Raw genomic sequence first — 18107 nt, 5'->3', positions numbered from 1 at the left:
GTTATCTCTATCTTTTGATCTAGAAACCTTTACTTTTTCCCTATGTACTTAATAACTCACAGTTACAACGTGTACCAATTATTAAAGATCTTGGTATTTATGACTCATCTACTCTCTTTCTTAACCAACACATTGCTGTAATAACGCGTTGTGCTCTAAAGATTCTTGGTTTTATTAAACATAATACAAGGTCCTTATCATCAGTAAAGTGTCTCCATTCTTAGTATTTAGCTCTTGTTTGACCCATACTGGCCATACTCAGTCTGGTACCCTTACCTTGCTAAGGATAAGTTACGTTCTGAGCGTTTTCAACATAAATTTCTATCGTATGCTGCTTTTATTCTTAAATTACCTTCATCGAATCATAACTATTCCAATATTAGCCGTGTTCTAAATATACCTTCTATGTCTTCATGCCGTAATTATATTGATCCTCAATTTATCTCAACAATTATATAGATGCACCTGACCTTTAATCTCAAATTTTATTCAAAGTTCTCTCTCACAATATCTGTAATCATATTCCTTTTTTTATTCTCACTCACTCTATTTCCTTCAGCTACAACCACCACATGCACAGAATGCTTCGGTCTGCCAATTTAGTTTGATCTTCACCTCATTTTGATATTACTTTACCTAGTTATATACTTAAACACTTATTCCTAGTTATAAAATATTATTGTTATAAAAATTATATTATACTTATATTTATCTAACTCTTTTTGAAGAAGCCGGTTGGTGTATACACATAAATAAATATTAGTTTTATCAATTTGATTATTTATTTAGTACTACATAGTTATAAACTATAAATTAAATTTTACTAATTGAAACTGACAAATGAAATAATTAATGAGGTAAATGAAATGAAATGTAAATGAAACATACATAACAGTGTTATATGTGACAACCAAGGTTACAACTATCTTTAAGTATTGTAATATAAAACGTAATATTTAAAGTATAGCAAAAAGAAACTAAATATTATTATTTTTTATTTTGTTAAAGAAATCAAACGTTTGAAATTAAATGTTCAACTATAATTTTTATAAAGGATTTGAATACTGAAATTAACCTACTCTAATGTTTATCTATTAACCACATTTACCGAATATACAAAATGTCCAGAATGATTGATAATCAATAATCAAATTAACATAGCCAATATAATATCTTTTAGACTTTTAGGTCTGATTTCCATTTATCATGCACTATAGTATACCTCGGAAAAAAACTTCTCTTGGATGATTGGAATTAATTAATTTTTATCAGTTTATCAGTTTATCTTATAAAATTATAAAATAACATATAGAACATTGCAAGACCAGTGGGTTATAAGTTATGCAAATGTTGATTTTCTAAAAGAGCCATAATGGTTTTGAATTATTTTTTTTTAATAATAATAAGCAAATCAAAACAAATAAAAATAAATAAGCCTGCAGTATTTAATCACAATAATAAATTACTAATGAAAAAAATAATACTAAGTAATAACACCCAATATTTTAATAGGTAGTTATTTCTAGGTAGTTTATATTGATCATATTCATGGTAAGTGGTTAGTTTCAACGATTGTTTAACGTTTAACTACAGAAATTTAAATCGATTTATTCTATGGGACAACGTCTAAACACTATTATACTGCCTAAAAATTAATACCTATAAATATTTATAAAAGTAACGTTTTTAACTGTTTATACTTCAAACTTTATGACTTGTGTTTATATGCATCACAATTTGTGTGTACCTACCTTAGGCACAAGATTTTTGCAACACTGTAAGTAAACTTAATGATTATTCATAATAACTAATAAGTAAAGTACGTAACAACTAGTCCAATACAACTAAAATAATTGAAATTTAAGAGTGACAAACAACATAGGAGATTTAAGACTTAGGTAACTATTTATTACATATTATGAAAGGTTAGCATCAAGAATCTTAATCTATCATTAGAAATGGAGAATGGATCATATTATTAATAATTCTTAGTTATTACTGTCTACTGGTAAAGTTATCTCTTACACGAGCTCTTACATTATTTCACAAGTGTAGTGTCCACTACATATTTGAAATAGCGTTGAACGCCACAAGATGTAACAAAAGGCAGGATTGGTTAGTTTTTGTTATAAATAGTGATTATATTAAACCAATTAAGTGTATTTGGTTTAAGAAATAGCATAAATCCGGATCAAATCGGTAAAATAACTATTCATCTTTAAATCTTTGTTGGGTCTTCTGACTTGTGACAGGCTTATAATATCATCATTTGTTGCATACTTGATACAGTTAATCAAAAAAAAAATCGATAATAATAAGTTCAAGATAATATTATACTACCTATATAATATATGATTGTGTTCCATGGCGTTATGAAAGAGGACATTTGAGAATTAAATAACTAAATAACTTATGTAATATTTTAGAGTGTATTTTTCAAACAATTAACATTTCAAAAATATTTATCGCAAGAAGCGGGTTTACTCTTCTATAATTTAAGTGGAGGGAAGGCAAACAAATACCTGTTGGTAGTCATGTAATGTGTTAGTTGGGAATGGGAAATCTCTTACAAATAATAAAATGTGATATAATTGATACTTACACGACTTTCACTACTTCTGAATCTAAAATTTGTTGAAAACACGAAATGATAAAACGCGTAAGTATACACACCGGGAAGACTGAAAGTCAAACTTGAGTTAAATATTATTAACAAGCATTAAAACATTAAGTACAAAGCACTCTGAAGTATGGTGCTGGATCAATATTATGACAAACGAGAATTTTACGGAAAACACATGTTTGTAAAACGACACGTCATCGCTGTTGCCCGTTTATCGATCTGTCGATACATGTATATACCCAAATACTATATACATATATAACAATATAATGTCCAATGCACCTTCATAACAATAGAATGTACCACTATCAATATTATCTCGTTTTATCATTCGTAGGCTGTCACAGTGTAGGCAGAAGAGTCACGAAACCATGTTCATTTTTCACGATCAGTCATGACCGAATCGGTGTTTCGCAGCGATGAACTATAGGTGTTGAGGTGGGGAGGGGGGTCAAAGGTCCGAAAATTCCGACGGAAAATTAATATTGCGCCGACATGAGATTCGAATCTCCCGGCTAACACCCACGTCTCTTCATTTCGTGTTCCAAACTCCCGCCAATCCACGCTCGCCGCATTGTTCGGCCGTTGAGAATTTAATGAGCTTTATCATTCGGAATTCACTAACGAACATCGAAAATCGAACTAACTAACCGGTACCGTAATCATAATAATATTACGAATTGTTTCAGAGACCATGTTCATATTCGGGGCAACGAACAATGAACGCTGTCGGTCATGCGCCAAGCGGCAGTTAGTAGTGGTTATCAATCTTGGAAATACAATAGGTAGGTACGGCGCGGGGCAGCACGACAGCTGCGCTATGTTATGAGTCGTTGTGATTAAGAAGGGCGGTTATAAATAAAGGGTCTCGGGAGCCAGCGCTTATTTTTCATTGCCCCGATTTATAATATAAGCAATAAGCATTGATTACAAATACTGGTCTTTATAAATCAATGGTAAAGGTATTAGTATGAATAATAATACCTATGTTGTAATTTAATTTATAGTAAGTTTATTATTATGAAGTTAATCGTGTAAAAAATTTGGCTATCTCCCAATATGCGGTCTACCTGTTTTTTGCGTACTACCTAACTATAAATATGAGTATAGTATGCGGTCTACCAATTGTATGTGTTATACCTACCTATAGTAGGGAATCCCGCATCATTATTATTTATTAGTTTATTACTAATTTAATATAATATTATGTTTTATCACTTTTATCTTATTTTTTTATAATGATTTATATTTTATCATATAACAGTTAATAACATGTTAGTCGTTATAGTGTCGTTTGTGGTGAAACACTTTTTTTTAATTTTTACAGAAAATTTTTTTAACTGAAGCCTCGAGTGAAATACTTGCAAGATTATGGTCTGTTACTTTGTCCGAAACAATGTCACAAAATTTGTTTAATAAAAATAATAATAATATTTAATAATAACAAAAACACTTAATGTGGTAGTGACGTAAAACTGTATCAAAGAAATGAACAAGGAAAAGTTAGAGAAATTTTCCGGTGTAAAAAAAAAGTTTGCCAAATTACCCAATAAATAATAATTATACTTTTTTGATATTTTATACACCTATAACCTATATTGCATGTACATTTTTGTTGTTTTTAATTTTTATAAAATCATAGTGTGGTAATATTATATAAATTTTCAATATTATATATTCATTAGTTACATAGTATTACATTTTGTTATTTGTATTTTACTATTTTATATCAATTAGGTATTATTATTATTATTATTATTTTATATTCGAGTATGGATGAATTTCCCGTGCCTCATTAGCGACGGGTCGTACCGTACCACATAATTATTTAATATTTGTTAATATTTTTATTTATACCACATATGCCTATCCGTGCTAGTCTCTGAAATACTAAAATTTAGTATAATAACCACGTCTATTCTGGTAGACCGCATTTTCAGCGGTAGATCGCATTTTAAATCACCACTTTATCATATAAATATGTGATATTATTATTGAACACCAAGCTAACTACGTTAACATTTTTAAAATGTGTCCCCTCAAAAAAAAGAACCTACACATTACACTTGATAAATTTTTCCATTAATAAAGTCATATAAAACAAGGAATTTCTCAATCCGACGTCACACACATAATCACATTAAGTCGATAAAATTACTTCTGGGCCTACCTAACCGATCTTATCTACTCTTGAGTTCGGGTCCACCGTTCACTAGAAGATTGTAACCCACCCAAATTGAATCCAACCGCGTATCTTTTCTATAAGAATATTCTAACTCGACGCAGGTACTTGGTACCTATATTATTATGTCATGCATTGTAAAAATAGTACCGACAGCCGGTAAATTATTACTTGTTAAGAAGGTATGCTACATACGTGACATTTTTAGTTAACTCTGCTACCTACAATTTTCTTTTATACCTATACAATTATACAGGTTTTGAGCATATTTAATGTCGAAAAAACTAATAACTAATCTAGTTCAACTAAATATGGCTGATTATTATGTATTCTTGCTAAGTAGCTACTATATAATATTGGGTTTTGGGTACCAACATAGGTAGGTATTACGTAATTCGAGTTAAGAGCATTTTTATAAATCCGCCATTATCAGTGGCGTAGCTATGAATTTAACTTGGGGGGGGGGGAATTTCAAAATTGTTCATTTTAATCAAGGATTATATTAAGTCAAATACGCAATATAATATATAGTATATAGGTAATAATTAATAAATAATTTTAGTAAGAGAAAATAATAAAAACACTAATAACAACACATATAATTTCATGTACCTACCTTTTTCAGCAAAATTGTCCCGAAAGTCTTGGATTTGAAGTTTTCTAAAATTTCTTTTTCAATGTATACTAAAATCAACGACTCAGTCTTTCTTTTGTAATTATTGTTCTTAATTTACTTTTTATCTAACATTTAAAAAAAAAATGTGTTTGTGTAACACAAAAGGTTAATTTAGAAAAGCTTCTCTCCACGGAAGCTGTTGTCATAGGCAAGCATAAACATATTTTATATATCTCAATGATATTTTTATAATCCGGGTTAATATTATTAAGAACTTCAAGAATTGTTTGTGTATAAAACACAATTACAATTTAGTTTATATTGTGACAGCAATCTATCACTGTCTAAATGAGGATATCTTTTAGCAGAATCTAAAATGCGTTTTTTAGACTCTAATGTAAACATCTTTTTGAGTTCAAGAAATGCAAAGTCTTTTAAACTCCCAGGAAATCTTGAATCTAGTTCTTGTATCATTCGATCTATTACAGGAGAGTACATATTAATTTTTAGATTATCATAACCCCGAATGTCTACATGTTGAGTATAATGACTTTCATAAATTGTAGAAGCGACTTTTCTTTTGAAAATGTTGAAGATGTTGAAATCTGATAAATCAACAAAATTTTTAGTATTTAAAAAAAATGTATTTCAAGCTTTATCGTCACGCAAATTTTATATTTCTTTTTTTAATGATTTCATCATACTAACTGAAGTATTAATCAAGTTTGGGATTTTGTAATGAAATACTTACTTCATCAATAAGTTCTAAGATAGGTGTTAAAGTAAAAAGTGAACTTATGAATGTTGGTTGCTTAATTGCTAATAATAAACAATTTGAAGTTCCTCTAACCACTCCATCTGATCAGCGCCGGTGGAAGGCAGGGCAGAAGGGGCATCTGCCCAGGCCCCCGCCATTTTAGGGGCCTCGCGCCTTGTATATTGGCGCTTGATGATTTGTAAGCTCATAATTTTGTTTTTCAAGTTTTAAATACAACTCCCACTTGCCATCTACAGTTTCGGCTTGTGTGTTATTATATAACCTAACTAGGACATGCGAAGAACATTTTTTCTCTTATAAAAAAAAATGTCTATGGCTCATGAAAAAAATCTGCCCCTGGCCCCGCAAAAGCTCGCACCGGCAATGCATTTGATGTAGTGTTTACTGTTTTGTATATGTTCTATGGTAGCCACAACAGCTCTAAAAAAATGTTTATCACATATCCGTTTTAAACTCTTGGCCCTAGCATTCCATCTTGTGTTTGACAGTCCAACAAAGTGAAGAGTACTTTGGTGCATATAATTTTTATTTTGATAAAAAATATGAATCTAGAGCAGGACTATCTTCAATAAACGAATATATTAATTTCACTGTGCCAAAGAAATTGCTAGCTATGTGTATCTCCTTCCAGACAAGGAATTTACTAAAATTAAGCTTAAATTGTGACTAAAACAGTGAGTTTAAAGTGCGTTTAGAATGATTTCCTTAATTCGACTTTGTACTCTTTTAGTTGCACCCCTCATATTATTTCCACCGTCATACCTTTGGCCAACAAGATTTTCAATTAAAAGATTATTTTTACTTAGTACGTTTAAAAGAAATTCAGTTAAAGTATCTCCAGTAGTTTTAATTGTTTTTTGCAGAACAATAATGTGTTCACAAATGTCATAATTTTGATTTACAAATTTAACATACCGTACAAAAATCGAAACTTGTTCCTTCTGGGATAAAATATGACGTTTCATCCATTAAAATATAAAACGAACCACATTTAATAATTTCTTTTAATATACAAATTTTAATACTTTCACCTATAATATTTCATTTTGAATTTCAGTACGAAGATGATCATGAAATGAATTTTTTGAATGATATACCAAAATACTGTCATCATTATTTTCCAAAAACTGAATGAATTCTTTGTAAACACTTTTGTTACTAGAATCAGAACTTTCATCATGGCCGCTAAAAGGAAGAGTCAACTTTCCAAACAATTTAACAACATTAAAAATTTGACTCAAAATTAGACTATTTTTTCAATAACAAACTTTTTCTTAGTTTTTTATTTTTTCATTTTCAACAGAAATTATTTTATCAATGGACTTTTTGGTTAGAAAATGTTTTACTAAGTTTACACTCTCAAAATGTGGTTTACTTTCATTATATTTTGGGAATCTTTTACCTATGAATCAATTATTAAATAAAATGTAAATTTAAATAAATAATATTTAAAAACGTAAATGAGTAAATACTAAATACATCAAACAATGTATTAAATTTGTTTATTATATATTATCAATCAATATTTATAATCACTTTTTTCAATATGCAGTTGTTTTTTTTAAATTTCCAAATTTGTATTAAGATTTAATTTTCAAAGAAGGTTGGGGGGGAGGGCATTTTTATCATAGGTACATGAAAAATTAAACATTAATATACTATAGTATCAAGCCACCACTATTACATGAATGGTTTAACTATATACATGTATTAACTATAAATAAATAGGACAATACAGGTATCTATTTACAGATGGTAAAATATAATAATGTAGGTACGTTCGGGACTCATTGTTTAGGGCGTCCAGGAATTGGGCCACAGTTAACCTTTTTTAAAAACGGTTTACGGTAATGAGTCACTACAGTTTTACATTTATAACAAATAACAAGGTGATTGGGCCATTATTTTCAACGATTTTTTAATATTGTATGAAGCGTATATTAAAATTAGAAGTGTAAAAATAATAAAAGCAATGAAACGAACTATAGTTTGAAAATATTCTATTTTTAATGAAATAAAAAAAATTAGAAAAAAAGATTAGATTTGATTTTATTAAATTGGTATCATATTATTTAAACAAAAAATTGTAGTTTCAAGTATTGGGATAACAATTTTTACATGGATTATACAGATCGTTTTCATTTACTCCATAGAAAAGAAATGTTCTTAATTATTGACCTCATTTAGTATATTAAATTTTTGAAATCTGCATACGGCAACATTTAAAAAAAATAATTGTATATTTATCACTATAAGAAAAAATAATTATTAAATATTCGTATATTTTTATACTGTACATTTATGGCCTAATCTCCATGTAAACTTTAAAAATATAGATTTAATTTGTGGCCCTATCTCTGAGTAGTTAAATAAATAAGTATAGTGCTTGTATACGAAGCAGGTAGATAAAATGTGGTCCAATTACCGAACGGTGAACGCGTATCGTTTAATAATGTTAGTTACATTTATTGGGAAAACAATTATTAACGCAAATACACGATGCATTCGTATATAAATATATTATATATTTTATGAATTTCTAACTCAAAATAGTATTAGCAATTTTTCTAGATTTCTTGCGTATTTCGTCGAAATTCAAAATTTAGACGTTAATGAAAAATTATATGGATTTACGTCCAAATTTTTTTAATTTCCACTAATAACTTATAAGGAACTTTGAATTACATTTTAAAGTTTATTGACCGAGCAAAAATTGTTTTATAGATATTAATTTTAAAAAATCTAATAATTCTCAAAATTTCGATATGCTTATAAATATAAAAATATGTAAAGAAAATACTAATACAAACATTCAGTGAAAATTTCTTGTATCTACGATAATTTGTTCTAGAGTTATACCAAAATGCATTATTTCCTGAATGTATCAACTAGTTTCACATGTTCACTGAAAAAGATAGGTACTGAAGTTGAACATCGAATAATTATTTTGACTACTTATCATGTAGGTACACAAATTGAACACTTACATACAAATAAAAAAAAAATACACATCATTGTAAAATCAATACATTCATCGTGCTGCTCAGAATCTTAAGCACATCATTGTTAAAGACTTACAAAATTACAATAATATTATTTTAACAAACGTTCTAATAAAAATAATTAGAAGGGGGTGCTCTTAAAATATAAAATCGAAAAAAATAATAAATGGTTTACGGGTTTACGTTATTATTTTAATGTTCGTCGCTATGGTATGACATAATTAGCATAAATTTGATATACAAATAGATACTGAGGTCCAAAATATTGTGTTTTATATTCCAACGTGTCGGTGCATGTAAATAATATTTCTGCAGCCACCACATACACAACAAATTTGTGCTCGGTCAAATTATCTAGTCAGATATTTAAGTCATAAAAAGCTTTTATAGTTTTAAGATCTTACTAACCTTTTACTATTATGGTAAATAAAGCTTCTTTAGAAAAATAAACCAAAACAATTTTTTTTAGCTATATAGGATCTAAAATATGCATTTTAGGATGTCCTAATATTTTTGTCAAAATCGTATCTTTGGATCAATATTGATTATGTTATGTTAGATGATTGAATGAAAATTAAAAAAAAAAATTGAAAATTAGAAATATGAAAAAATAAGTGTCTTCTCTTATAACCACATCATATCTTATACCCTCCTACAAACAATAATTTTTATTCACTACACCCACACAATGTTCCATAATTATTCGCTTGTAAGAAATGTTAGTATTGCCTATAAACAACTCCTTAAAAATTGTAAGATTCGATACACTCGATACAGATAATATACTGATGACGTAAAGCGATAGCGTATATACGTTGCAATAATTGTGTATACATTACAAATTAATATGAAAATATATTTTTCTCTATTATTAATGTATATGTAACATTAAAAATAAATAGGCTGTACATTTTAAATGAAACGATGAATTTATTGATTTTACAATGATGTTAGTGATTTATTTTGTACCCGAAACCCATTTTTAAAGTAGTAAAAATGTTTCCAATTTTGATTAGATATAGCATTTTTTCTGGTAGTGAAGTGAATTTAAATATTTGCTAAGAAACTTTTGGGCGAGGGGGTCGTAAGAGGAGGAAGAGGAGCACAAAAGTATATGATACTAAGTAGCTTATAAAATACATAGGCAAAATAATTAAGGAACAACAGGAATTTTTAAGCAATGCCAGTTGATTTTGTTTCTTTTTTGTATTTCAAAAGAGGATAACAATATTATAGATTATAAGATAGGTAGATACTTGTAAATTTTACTAATCATTTATATGACCATTTTTTATACGTATGATAAAATGTTGAAAATGTTTTTGCTTTTTTTTGAATATAAATTTTGAAAATTTTATGGTGAATAAAAAATTATATTATGAAAATTCGTCAAAATGTAATATATCAACATTTATTTTTTTGCCACTCTCAAATATTTTTGGTCATGTTACCTATTTGATTAATTTATTTTGAATGATTTTCCTGATAGTTCAGAACGATAAAAAACGTATGGCCTGTACTTATACCATTTCACAACGAAGTTTTTCTATGCACTGTAACTTTTAAAATACAAAACTAAATAGCTCATGATACTTAAACGATGTTTGCCTCTGTGACATAGAAATAAAGAAACGTTATTCAGAAAAAAAAAACATAAGATAGTAATATAATACTATAAATGTTGTAATCAAATTATTTCTTTTGTTTCTATTACGTAATTATTGAACGCAAAAAATCTATCATAAAACGATATGTTTAAATAGGCTTATCACGTAGGTTTGATATTGTAAAACAGACAATAGTAAACGAACATAATTAAGCAATATTAAGTAGTCGAAAATAATTTTATAGCATTTGATTTTCAAAGTCAAATTAAATTGTTGTTATGATATTTTAGTTTTTATTGGTACTACTGATAGATACGTCTGGACAAGACTTGGGTTTTTTCTTATTTTTGCAGATGTATTCATTTTTCCACAAACGTGCTGGTAAGCAATTTGGAAATGGAATGTCCGTGCAACCTATTCTAGTGCAGCAACCAGCATGTTTACACGAATCTTGTAGGCCGTTGAGTTTTACACATGAACAATTATGAATCTGAAAAACAACTGATTTTATCATTTATTGCTAAGTAGCGACTGTACAGTTAGTTTAAGGCACTGTTTGACAATTATTTTAATTTTAATCGTGATATAGATTAATATATACTTATCAAATTATATACCTAGATATACAAATAAGCGGGGTAGCTATTATACATAATATAATTAGGTATTCACATTTAATTCTAGTTCTGCATCATGACTCATGAGCTATTCGGGACGACGATTGACGATTCCGCATTACATAATTTCGCACAAAACTAATGCGTTGCAGATTGCATTATAAAACATATTTTAAGTACTATTTTATTTGAATAGTCTACAGTGTATCACACATATATAGGTACCTGTTCGATACCCGTTCGTACGTACCTATATAATATTATTGCGATCACATTGTGTTTAACTGTTACCTGTTGACTTATAAATTGTGTGTGAGTTTAGAATTTAAAATGAATAATTAAAAAAAATTTGTTCGCCTTATGACTATTCAAAGTATTAACTTCTTGACTCAGTTTTGTTCAGAATTATTTTGTGACGAAAATTACATAAAATTACTTACATTCACGTAAGTACTTTTTACAGCTGTACACAATATATTGTTATGATTGTTATGAAAATGGATTTTATTTACCACAAGTATATTTATTTTTTTTAAAGACAAAACTAAAAATACTTACATTGATTTATGGAATTATTTTCGATAACTTTGTACAAAAATCAGCGATAAAATATTAAATATAAAAATAATACACTTGGACTTTGAAATATTTGCACATAAAGAAGTCTTATCTGTTTTCCCGAACGTAAAAATAATTGCTTTCAGATTTCACTTACCTAGGACATTCTTGATGGTCGTGAGGTTAGTAATATCATGAGTCATGACTAAATAAATAGGTATGATTACAAAAAAACTGTTTTCGTCCGGTTTGCGCGTATTCCCACTATTCTATACAATACAAAACCATTGCTCTTTGTTCTCCGCATTTCATTGGTCAGCAATATTAGTAGAATATAATAGAAGCGGAGACCGTCGCGATAGACGTGGCAAGGGTGGTATGCGTATCACAAAGTTGTGACCATACCTATTAATTTAATCATGAATTCATGAGTAATGTTTTAAAAACTTGACTATTATTGCATTATTTTATTTTTATTTCAACAGTAGTGTATATAGTATATTTAATATTTATGCATTCAAATTAAACTAGAATATTATTCACGACAGAATTGAAAACATTTTTCTCTAAAATTTATTTTAAATTATTTATTTTATTTTATTGTCATAATTATTTTTCCTCATAGCTAGTAATGCCGCAACAATTTTTATGCGGAATCGTGTTAAATTTGGGTTAAATAAAAAAAATCTTTTGCATTACGAAAATGTGTGAAATCTGGTAGGTAAAAAGGTATATTGTGTGGAATCGTGCGCCGCAAATTCGGGACTTCGGGAATGGCGAATGAAAAAGAGTCAATCATTTTTTTTTAATCACCTCCTTGTCATCATTTAAAATAAGATGTATTAAATAATATTATATACAAATTTACAATTATAATTGATGATACACTATATTATTTAATGCTGTATCCTAGATAATTAGTATTTTACAAAATAGTTTATACTTCGCTGCACCAGCTATTACCTACATGAGGATAATAGTTTCTCTATTATAATTCTACACTCACTACAACCAACCAATTGTCACACTCTTTATTGCATATAGGTATAGGCGCAATTGTTGTTAGAGATTAGAGGGAGGCTGAAACCAAAAATGTATTTTAACGATATTAAACTTATTTAAAACTTTTATAATTATTTTACATAAGAAGTAAGACTATTGAAAACGGTCAGTTATTTAAAATTTAAATATATATCAACATCACCCTTTACCTAATTGTACCACAGCCTTTTACCATACATGGTTGTTGTTAGTTGTCGATCTAAAGAATGGACATAGCCATTTAGACGTGAGGACGATTGGACGCCAAAATTAAAAATAATAATATATAAATTTGTGTTAAAATTAAAAAATTAAAAAACGTATTCACACCTTATAAATTAGTATGTACCTAAATATTTAAAATAAAAATGTAAAGTGTAAAAATAAATAATTAAATATTAATTTAAATTAAATGAAAAACTTTGGGTGATTCTACGTATAAAAATCATTATATGGTATACTATATGATATAATTTATTTAATTTATTTTCTAGATTTAGTTCTGGTTCATATATAAATTTCATAATACAACTCATGACTAAATAAATAGTCAAAAGTAAAAAAAAAAACAGTTTTCGTCCGGTTTGCTCATATCCCCACTATTCTGTATATAAACACAACATTTTTCTATACGCATCATTGATTGTAGTCCTCCACATTTCATTGGTCAAAAATGTTAATAGAATAATAATAGCAGCGGAGAATCTCGCGATAGCTGAGACAAAGGTTGTATTCATATCACAATTTACAAAGTTGTGATCATAATTATTTATTTAGTCGTGATACAACTATATAGTGGTATTGTATTGTATCGTATCGCACCAGCTTAAAGACTATAGTTTTTAATTGAATATTAGCAAATCATGCATTACTGAGTTTTATCATATTTTGTACGTGAAAATCACATAAAGTATTTCACTTCATTAATATGTATTACAATGCCTCTACTATACATACTTGAGACCTATCATAACACACGCATGCAAGATGTAGTTAAGCATAGTTTCGAAAGAAAAATGCTCAAGAAAATAAATGGACCGGTATATAGTAATGATTCGGAGAGTTACCGTATCAAATTACCTATTACAACTGTTCAATAACCTGAGTCTACAACATTTTTCAGATAGGAAAATACTGGAATGGGCAGGACGGTAGAACACGTTTGGCGAGATAAGGGATCACTCATTAAAAATGTCACGGAAAACAATCCAACGGTAAAAAGACCAAAAGGTAGACCTCAGCAGAGATGGTACAATACAGTTAAGAAAACCCTGAAGAATCCATTGATGGCTAGGGAAGTAGAATTTTATAGGGAAAGACGAAAGAGTGCGTTATATGCGAGTAGCGACGATGGTTGTAAATGGATGATTGATATAACTATAAGCCCTAGAAGAAGAAGAATATGTATTACTAAACTTTGATTACAATTGCGTAATAGTAAATATAAGTAATTTGAAAACTAACTGTTTTTGATATTGTGTTTTGGTGTATAATAATAAATAACGTTTTTAGATATTTTAAATTAATTTTTACAAATTATAATAAATATAAATAATATGAATAACTATTTTTTAATTATTAATTTTCAGAACTTAAATTTATATTGATTGATTTATTATATTTTTTTTCTAAGCAGCCATGTCTAAACTGCTACGTCCATTGGCGGACCTTTATTTTCGGCTATTGTGTATAGAGAGCTATAAGTATATTATTATTATAATATAACTATATTCACTTAAATAGTCGACAAAGAATCTCAAATAAAAGCTTTACTGTCTGGCTTAAAGTATTTAACAAACATGTTACATTAATTTATGTTTTTTTTTTAAACTTATTTGTAGGTTCCTAAATTTTATAAGAAAGCTAATATTATAAATATGTCCACTTACTATTCTTCCAGTTCTTAGAACGAATTCTTTTCCGTATGGTGTCAATTCAAAGTCATCACAATCATCATTTACTGGAGAACAAAAATTGCTCCTGCAAGGTCTAGCTTTTTCACAACAATCGATTCGGACCAAAGGGGTCGGTGCAACAGGTGATAAAGCACAACATTTGTGATATTGTCCGGTTTCAGTTGTAGGCTTTGGATAACCACAATCTTCTTTTTTGCAGTGATCTTTTACCGGCTCTTGACATGTCTTAAATGATGTCTCCGGCTCCGGATAAGATTTCTAATATCGTGATGAATTTATTAAAAGATTGATGTAAAAAATTGAGTGGTTTTAAATTATTTGTATGATGCATTTTAGATTCTAAGCCTAGCCATTAATGAATGTATTGATTTTACAATGTATGTTTATTATTTTTTTTTTTTTTGTGTCTGTGTAGGTACATGATAAGTTGTCGAAATACGGCATTGATTTTCAACTTAAGTAGCTTTTATGATTAAAAAGTGATTTTAGTTGATGCATTGAATTGGTCAAAGTTTAGAATTCACAGTAGTTTTCAAAAGCGGCAAGAAAAACAAAAACATTTTTTTTTTAATTTTTTAAGAAAACTAATATTAGATATTTGTGTAACTCAAAAACAAATTACTGTTAGTACATGAACATTTCACTACCTAAAAGTTTATATTAGCATTATCTATTCTTGATAAAATTTCCTAAATATTTAAAATACATTAAAACCTCTCTATAACGGAATCGCATGTGACCAAACATATAGTACTATAGTTATATATATAGTTATAAAGAGTTTTCCGTCATAGAGAGGTAGAAGTTACATATATTATTTGCATCGGGACTATTGACATTTTCCGTTATAAGGAGGATTCCGTTTAATAGAGGGTTCATTATAGAGAGGTTTTACTGTATTCATAGACATTTTAAATTTTGGTTTTTTTCTATACATATCAATAAAATATAATTTTTTGGTAAAAAAAGCTTCAAAATGTAATACAATACTTCTAATATATTTTTAAAAGATTAGTTAAAAAATATTAAAAATACAAGTCACAATTTTTATAAGCGTTGATAGATCGAATTTTAACATAATAGGTATTACGTAAAAATCACGAAAATATGCAAATTATTTTGATTAAGAAATTCATAAAAATTCATCTTTTTAAATTTAAGAGATGAAAATTCAATACAAGATACAAGATCATAAGTTTGTCTTATAGTAAAAAATGTCCTAGACTGACAAACCGTCTCCGCTCAGAATCGTTTTTCGTACCTATACATTATTATATCATTGAATTCAAATTTAATACTATCCATTACAGTAAATCAGTAACCTACTGTATAGCTGAGTGGCATTCACTTTACTGCTTTTTTTAAATATTACTATTGTATAATGTTATTTATTTACCTACGAAACGTAGAAAATATTTTTTTTTATTGTTTTTAGAAATTCTTCATAAAATATATGACAATTTATATGTTATAATATTATAGTAATTATATCCTAATTAAAAGTTATTGATACTTATAAATTACTATATTATATAATATATTAATAATTTTACCGGCTCTTGACATGTCTTAAATGCAATATTTTGATCTCCTGTCGTCGGCTCCGTATAACATTTCTTATGTTGTGGTGAATTCTTTTCAAGATAAATTTAAAAAAAATGATTAAAATTTTGGTTAGGTTAACTATTTTGATTGTTGATTTTTAGTTTCTGTGACGAATATAAATTTTTTAATTTTACAATATGTGTTTTAAAAAAAATAAAATTTACGATTTATTTTGAGTTAAAAACTCATAAAAAATTTTCTTTTTCTATTTAAGATTTAAGAATTTAATAGAAAATTCCTCATAAGTTTCTCTGTCTTTACCAAAATTAAATTTGTTTAGGTACAGTTAAAAAGTTTACAACATTGGATTTTCACTCGATTTTTTTATTTAGTTGTAATTCAAAAACGAATAACTGTAGATGATTGAAATTTACATTAATGCTTTTTTAATTATTTTCTTTACTTGATAAAATTTCTATATAAATGTTATTAATATAAGGTAACGACTTTCTAATGTTCAAAATTTTACCGGCTCTGGAGATGTCTCATTTAAAGTATTTTTATCGCACGATGGCACCGTATAACATTTTTGATATTGTGTTGAATTCATTTCAAGGTTCATAAAAAAAAAAAAATAATTAAAAGTTTAGTTTTAAGTTATTTTAGTTGATAAATTTTTTAAACATTACTGTTATATATTATATTATCATTTATTTATAAAAATAAAATATACATAGGTACGTAACGTGGAAAATAATTAATTTAAAAATATTGTTTTTAGCCATGCTTTGTCAATTTAGAAAAAATATTATACAAAACTAATTTTTTAAACGTCTTAATTAAATATAATTAATATTTGAAAATTACAATGTTATTATATTTAAAATTTAAAAAAAATTTGTAAGGTGCACAATAAAATGCTAATATCAACATTTTTAAGTTAATTTAAGATGAATTTTTAATTCAATTAGTATTAGTGCATATTTGAAATATCCAAAACCCCATTTAAAAGCCATCTCTACCAACAATTACATTTTAAAATAATCTATAACTTTTATTTATAGTACCGGCCATAATGGACGACGACCGGAGACCATTTTGTCTATTTTCTCAATGCTCTATTCTTTTCCTATTGCTTGCCGAGGTGATCGATTGTAAATTGCGCCAACATTGAGCAAGAATAAATAGAATAGTAAATTAATAATCATCTACTGCATAATTCGGTTTCTAAAATGGATAAATTGCGCTCATACTATCTTAATAACAGTGAATTCATCAATATCTATTTTTAAAAGTGTTGGAAATGTATTTTTGGAAAAGCAAAATGTTATTTGCTATAATTGTTATGCTATTAGTGATATCAATGATTTTATGCGTATAATAGGATTTTAATTAAGTAGTATTTTAATAAGTAGTTTGCAATAGTTTAACTCACAGTTAGTGAGTTAACTGTGTTAGACGTTAATCAGTTAACAGTGCTAGTATAAATACCTTCAACAACCGGGAATAGATTTATTTACAGCTGTAAATTTATTAAAAGTATCAAAAACTTACGTTATTTCATTAAAAGAGAAATTTTATATATTTTTAAAACAAAGTAAAGGAACTATCAACTAATATTT

At 27.6% G+C, this 18107-nt stretch overlaps 2 protein-coding genes across 2 annotated transcripts in view; both read right to left on the bottom strand.

The window, feature by feature from the left end:
* The window catches only part of LOC107164619 (uncharacterized), a 34159-nt gene extending 30860 nt beyond the window's left edge, over positions 1-3299 (bottom strand). Inside the window, exon 1 of the mRNA XM_089218241.1 lies at positions 2603-3299. The gene's annotated coding sequence lies outside the window, so the exon portion shown is untranslated. The remainder of the gene's footprint in view (positions 1-2602) is intronic.
* A 3931-nt stretch (positions 3300-7230) lies between these two features.
* Positions 7231-17095, bottom strand: LOC107164618 (uncharacterized). The gene is made up of 5 exons (XM_089215044.1): positions 17028-17095; positions 14914-15163; positions 11115-11298; positions 7546-7601; positions 7231-7401 (listed from the first exon to the last, which is right to left on the bottom strand). Exons 1-5 carry the CDS (start codon positions 17093-17095, stop codon positions 7231-7233), a joined length of 729 nt encoding a protein of 242 aa, XP_089071170.1.
* Positions 17096-18107: the final 1012 nt, after the last annotated feature.

The sequence above is a fragment of the Diuraphis noxia genome, unplaced genomic scaffold, assembly GCF_037042655.1.
Source record: "Diuraphis noxia isolate RWA-SAM2 unplaced genomic scaffold, SU_Dnox_SAM2 contig0001, whole genome shotgun sequence".
In the NCBI taxonomy this organism is placed as follows: Eukaryota; Metazoa; Arthropoda; class Insecta; order Hemiptera; family Aphididae; genus Diuraphis; species Diuraphis noxia.
This window is presented reverse-complemented; position numbering and strand designations above follow the sequence as displayed.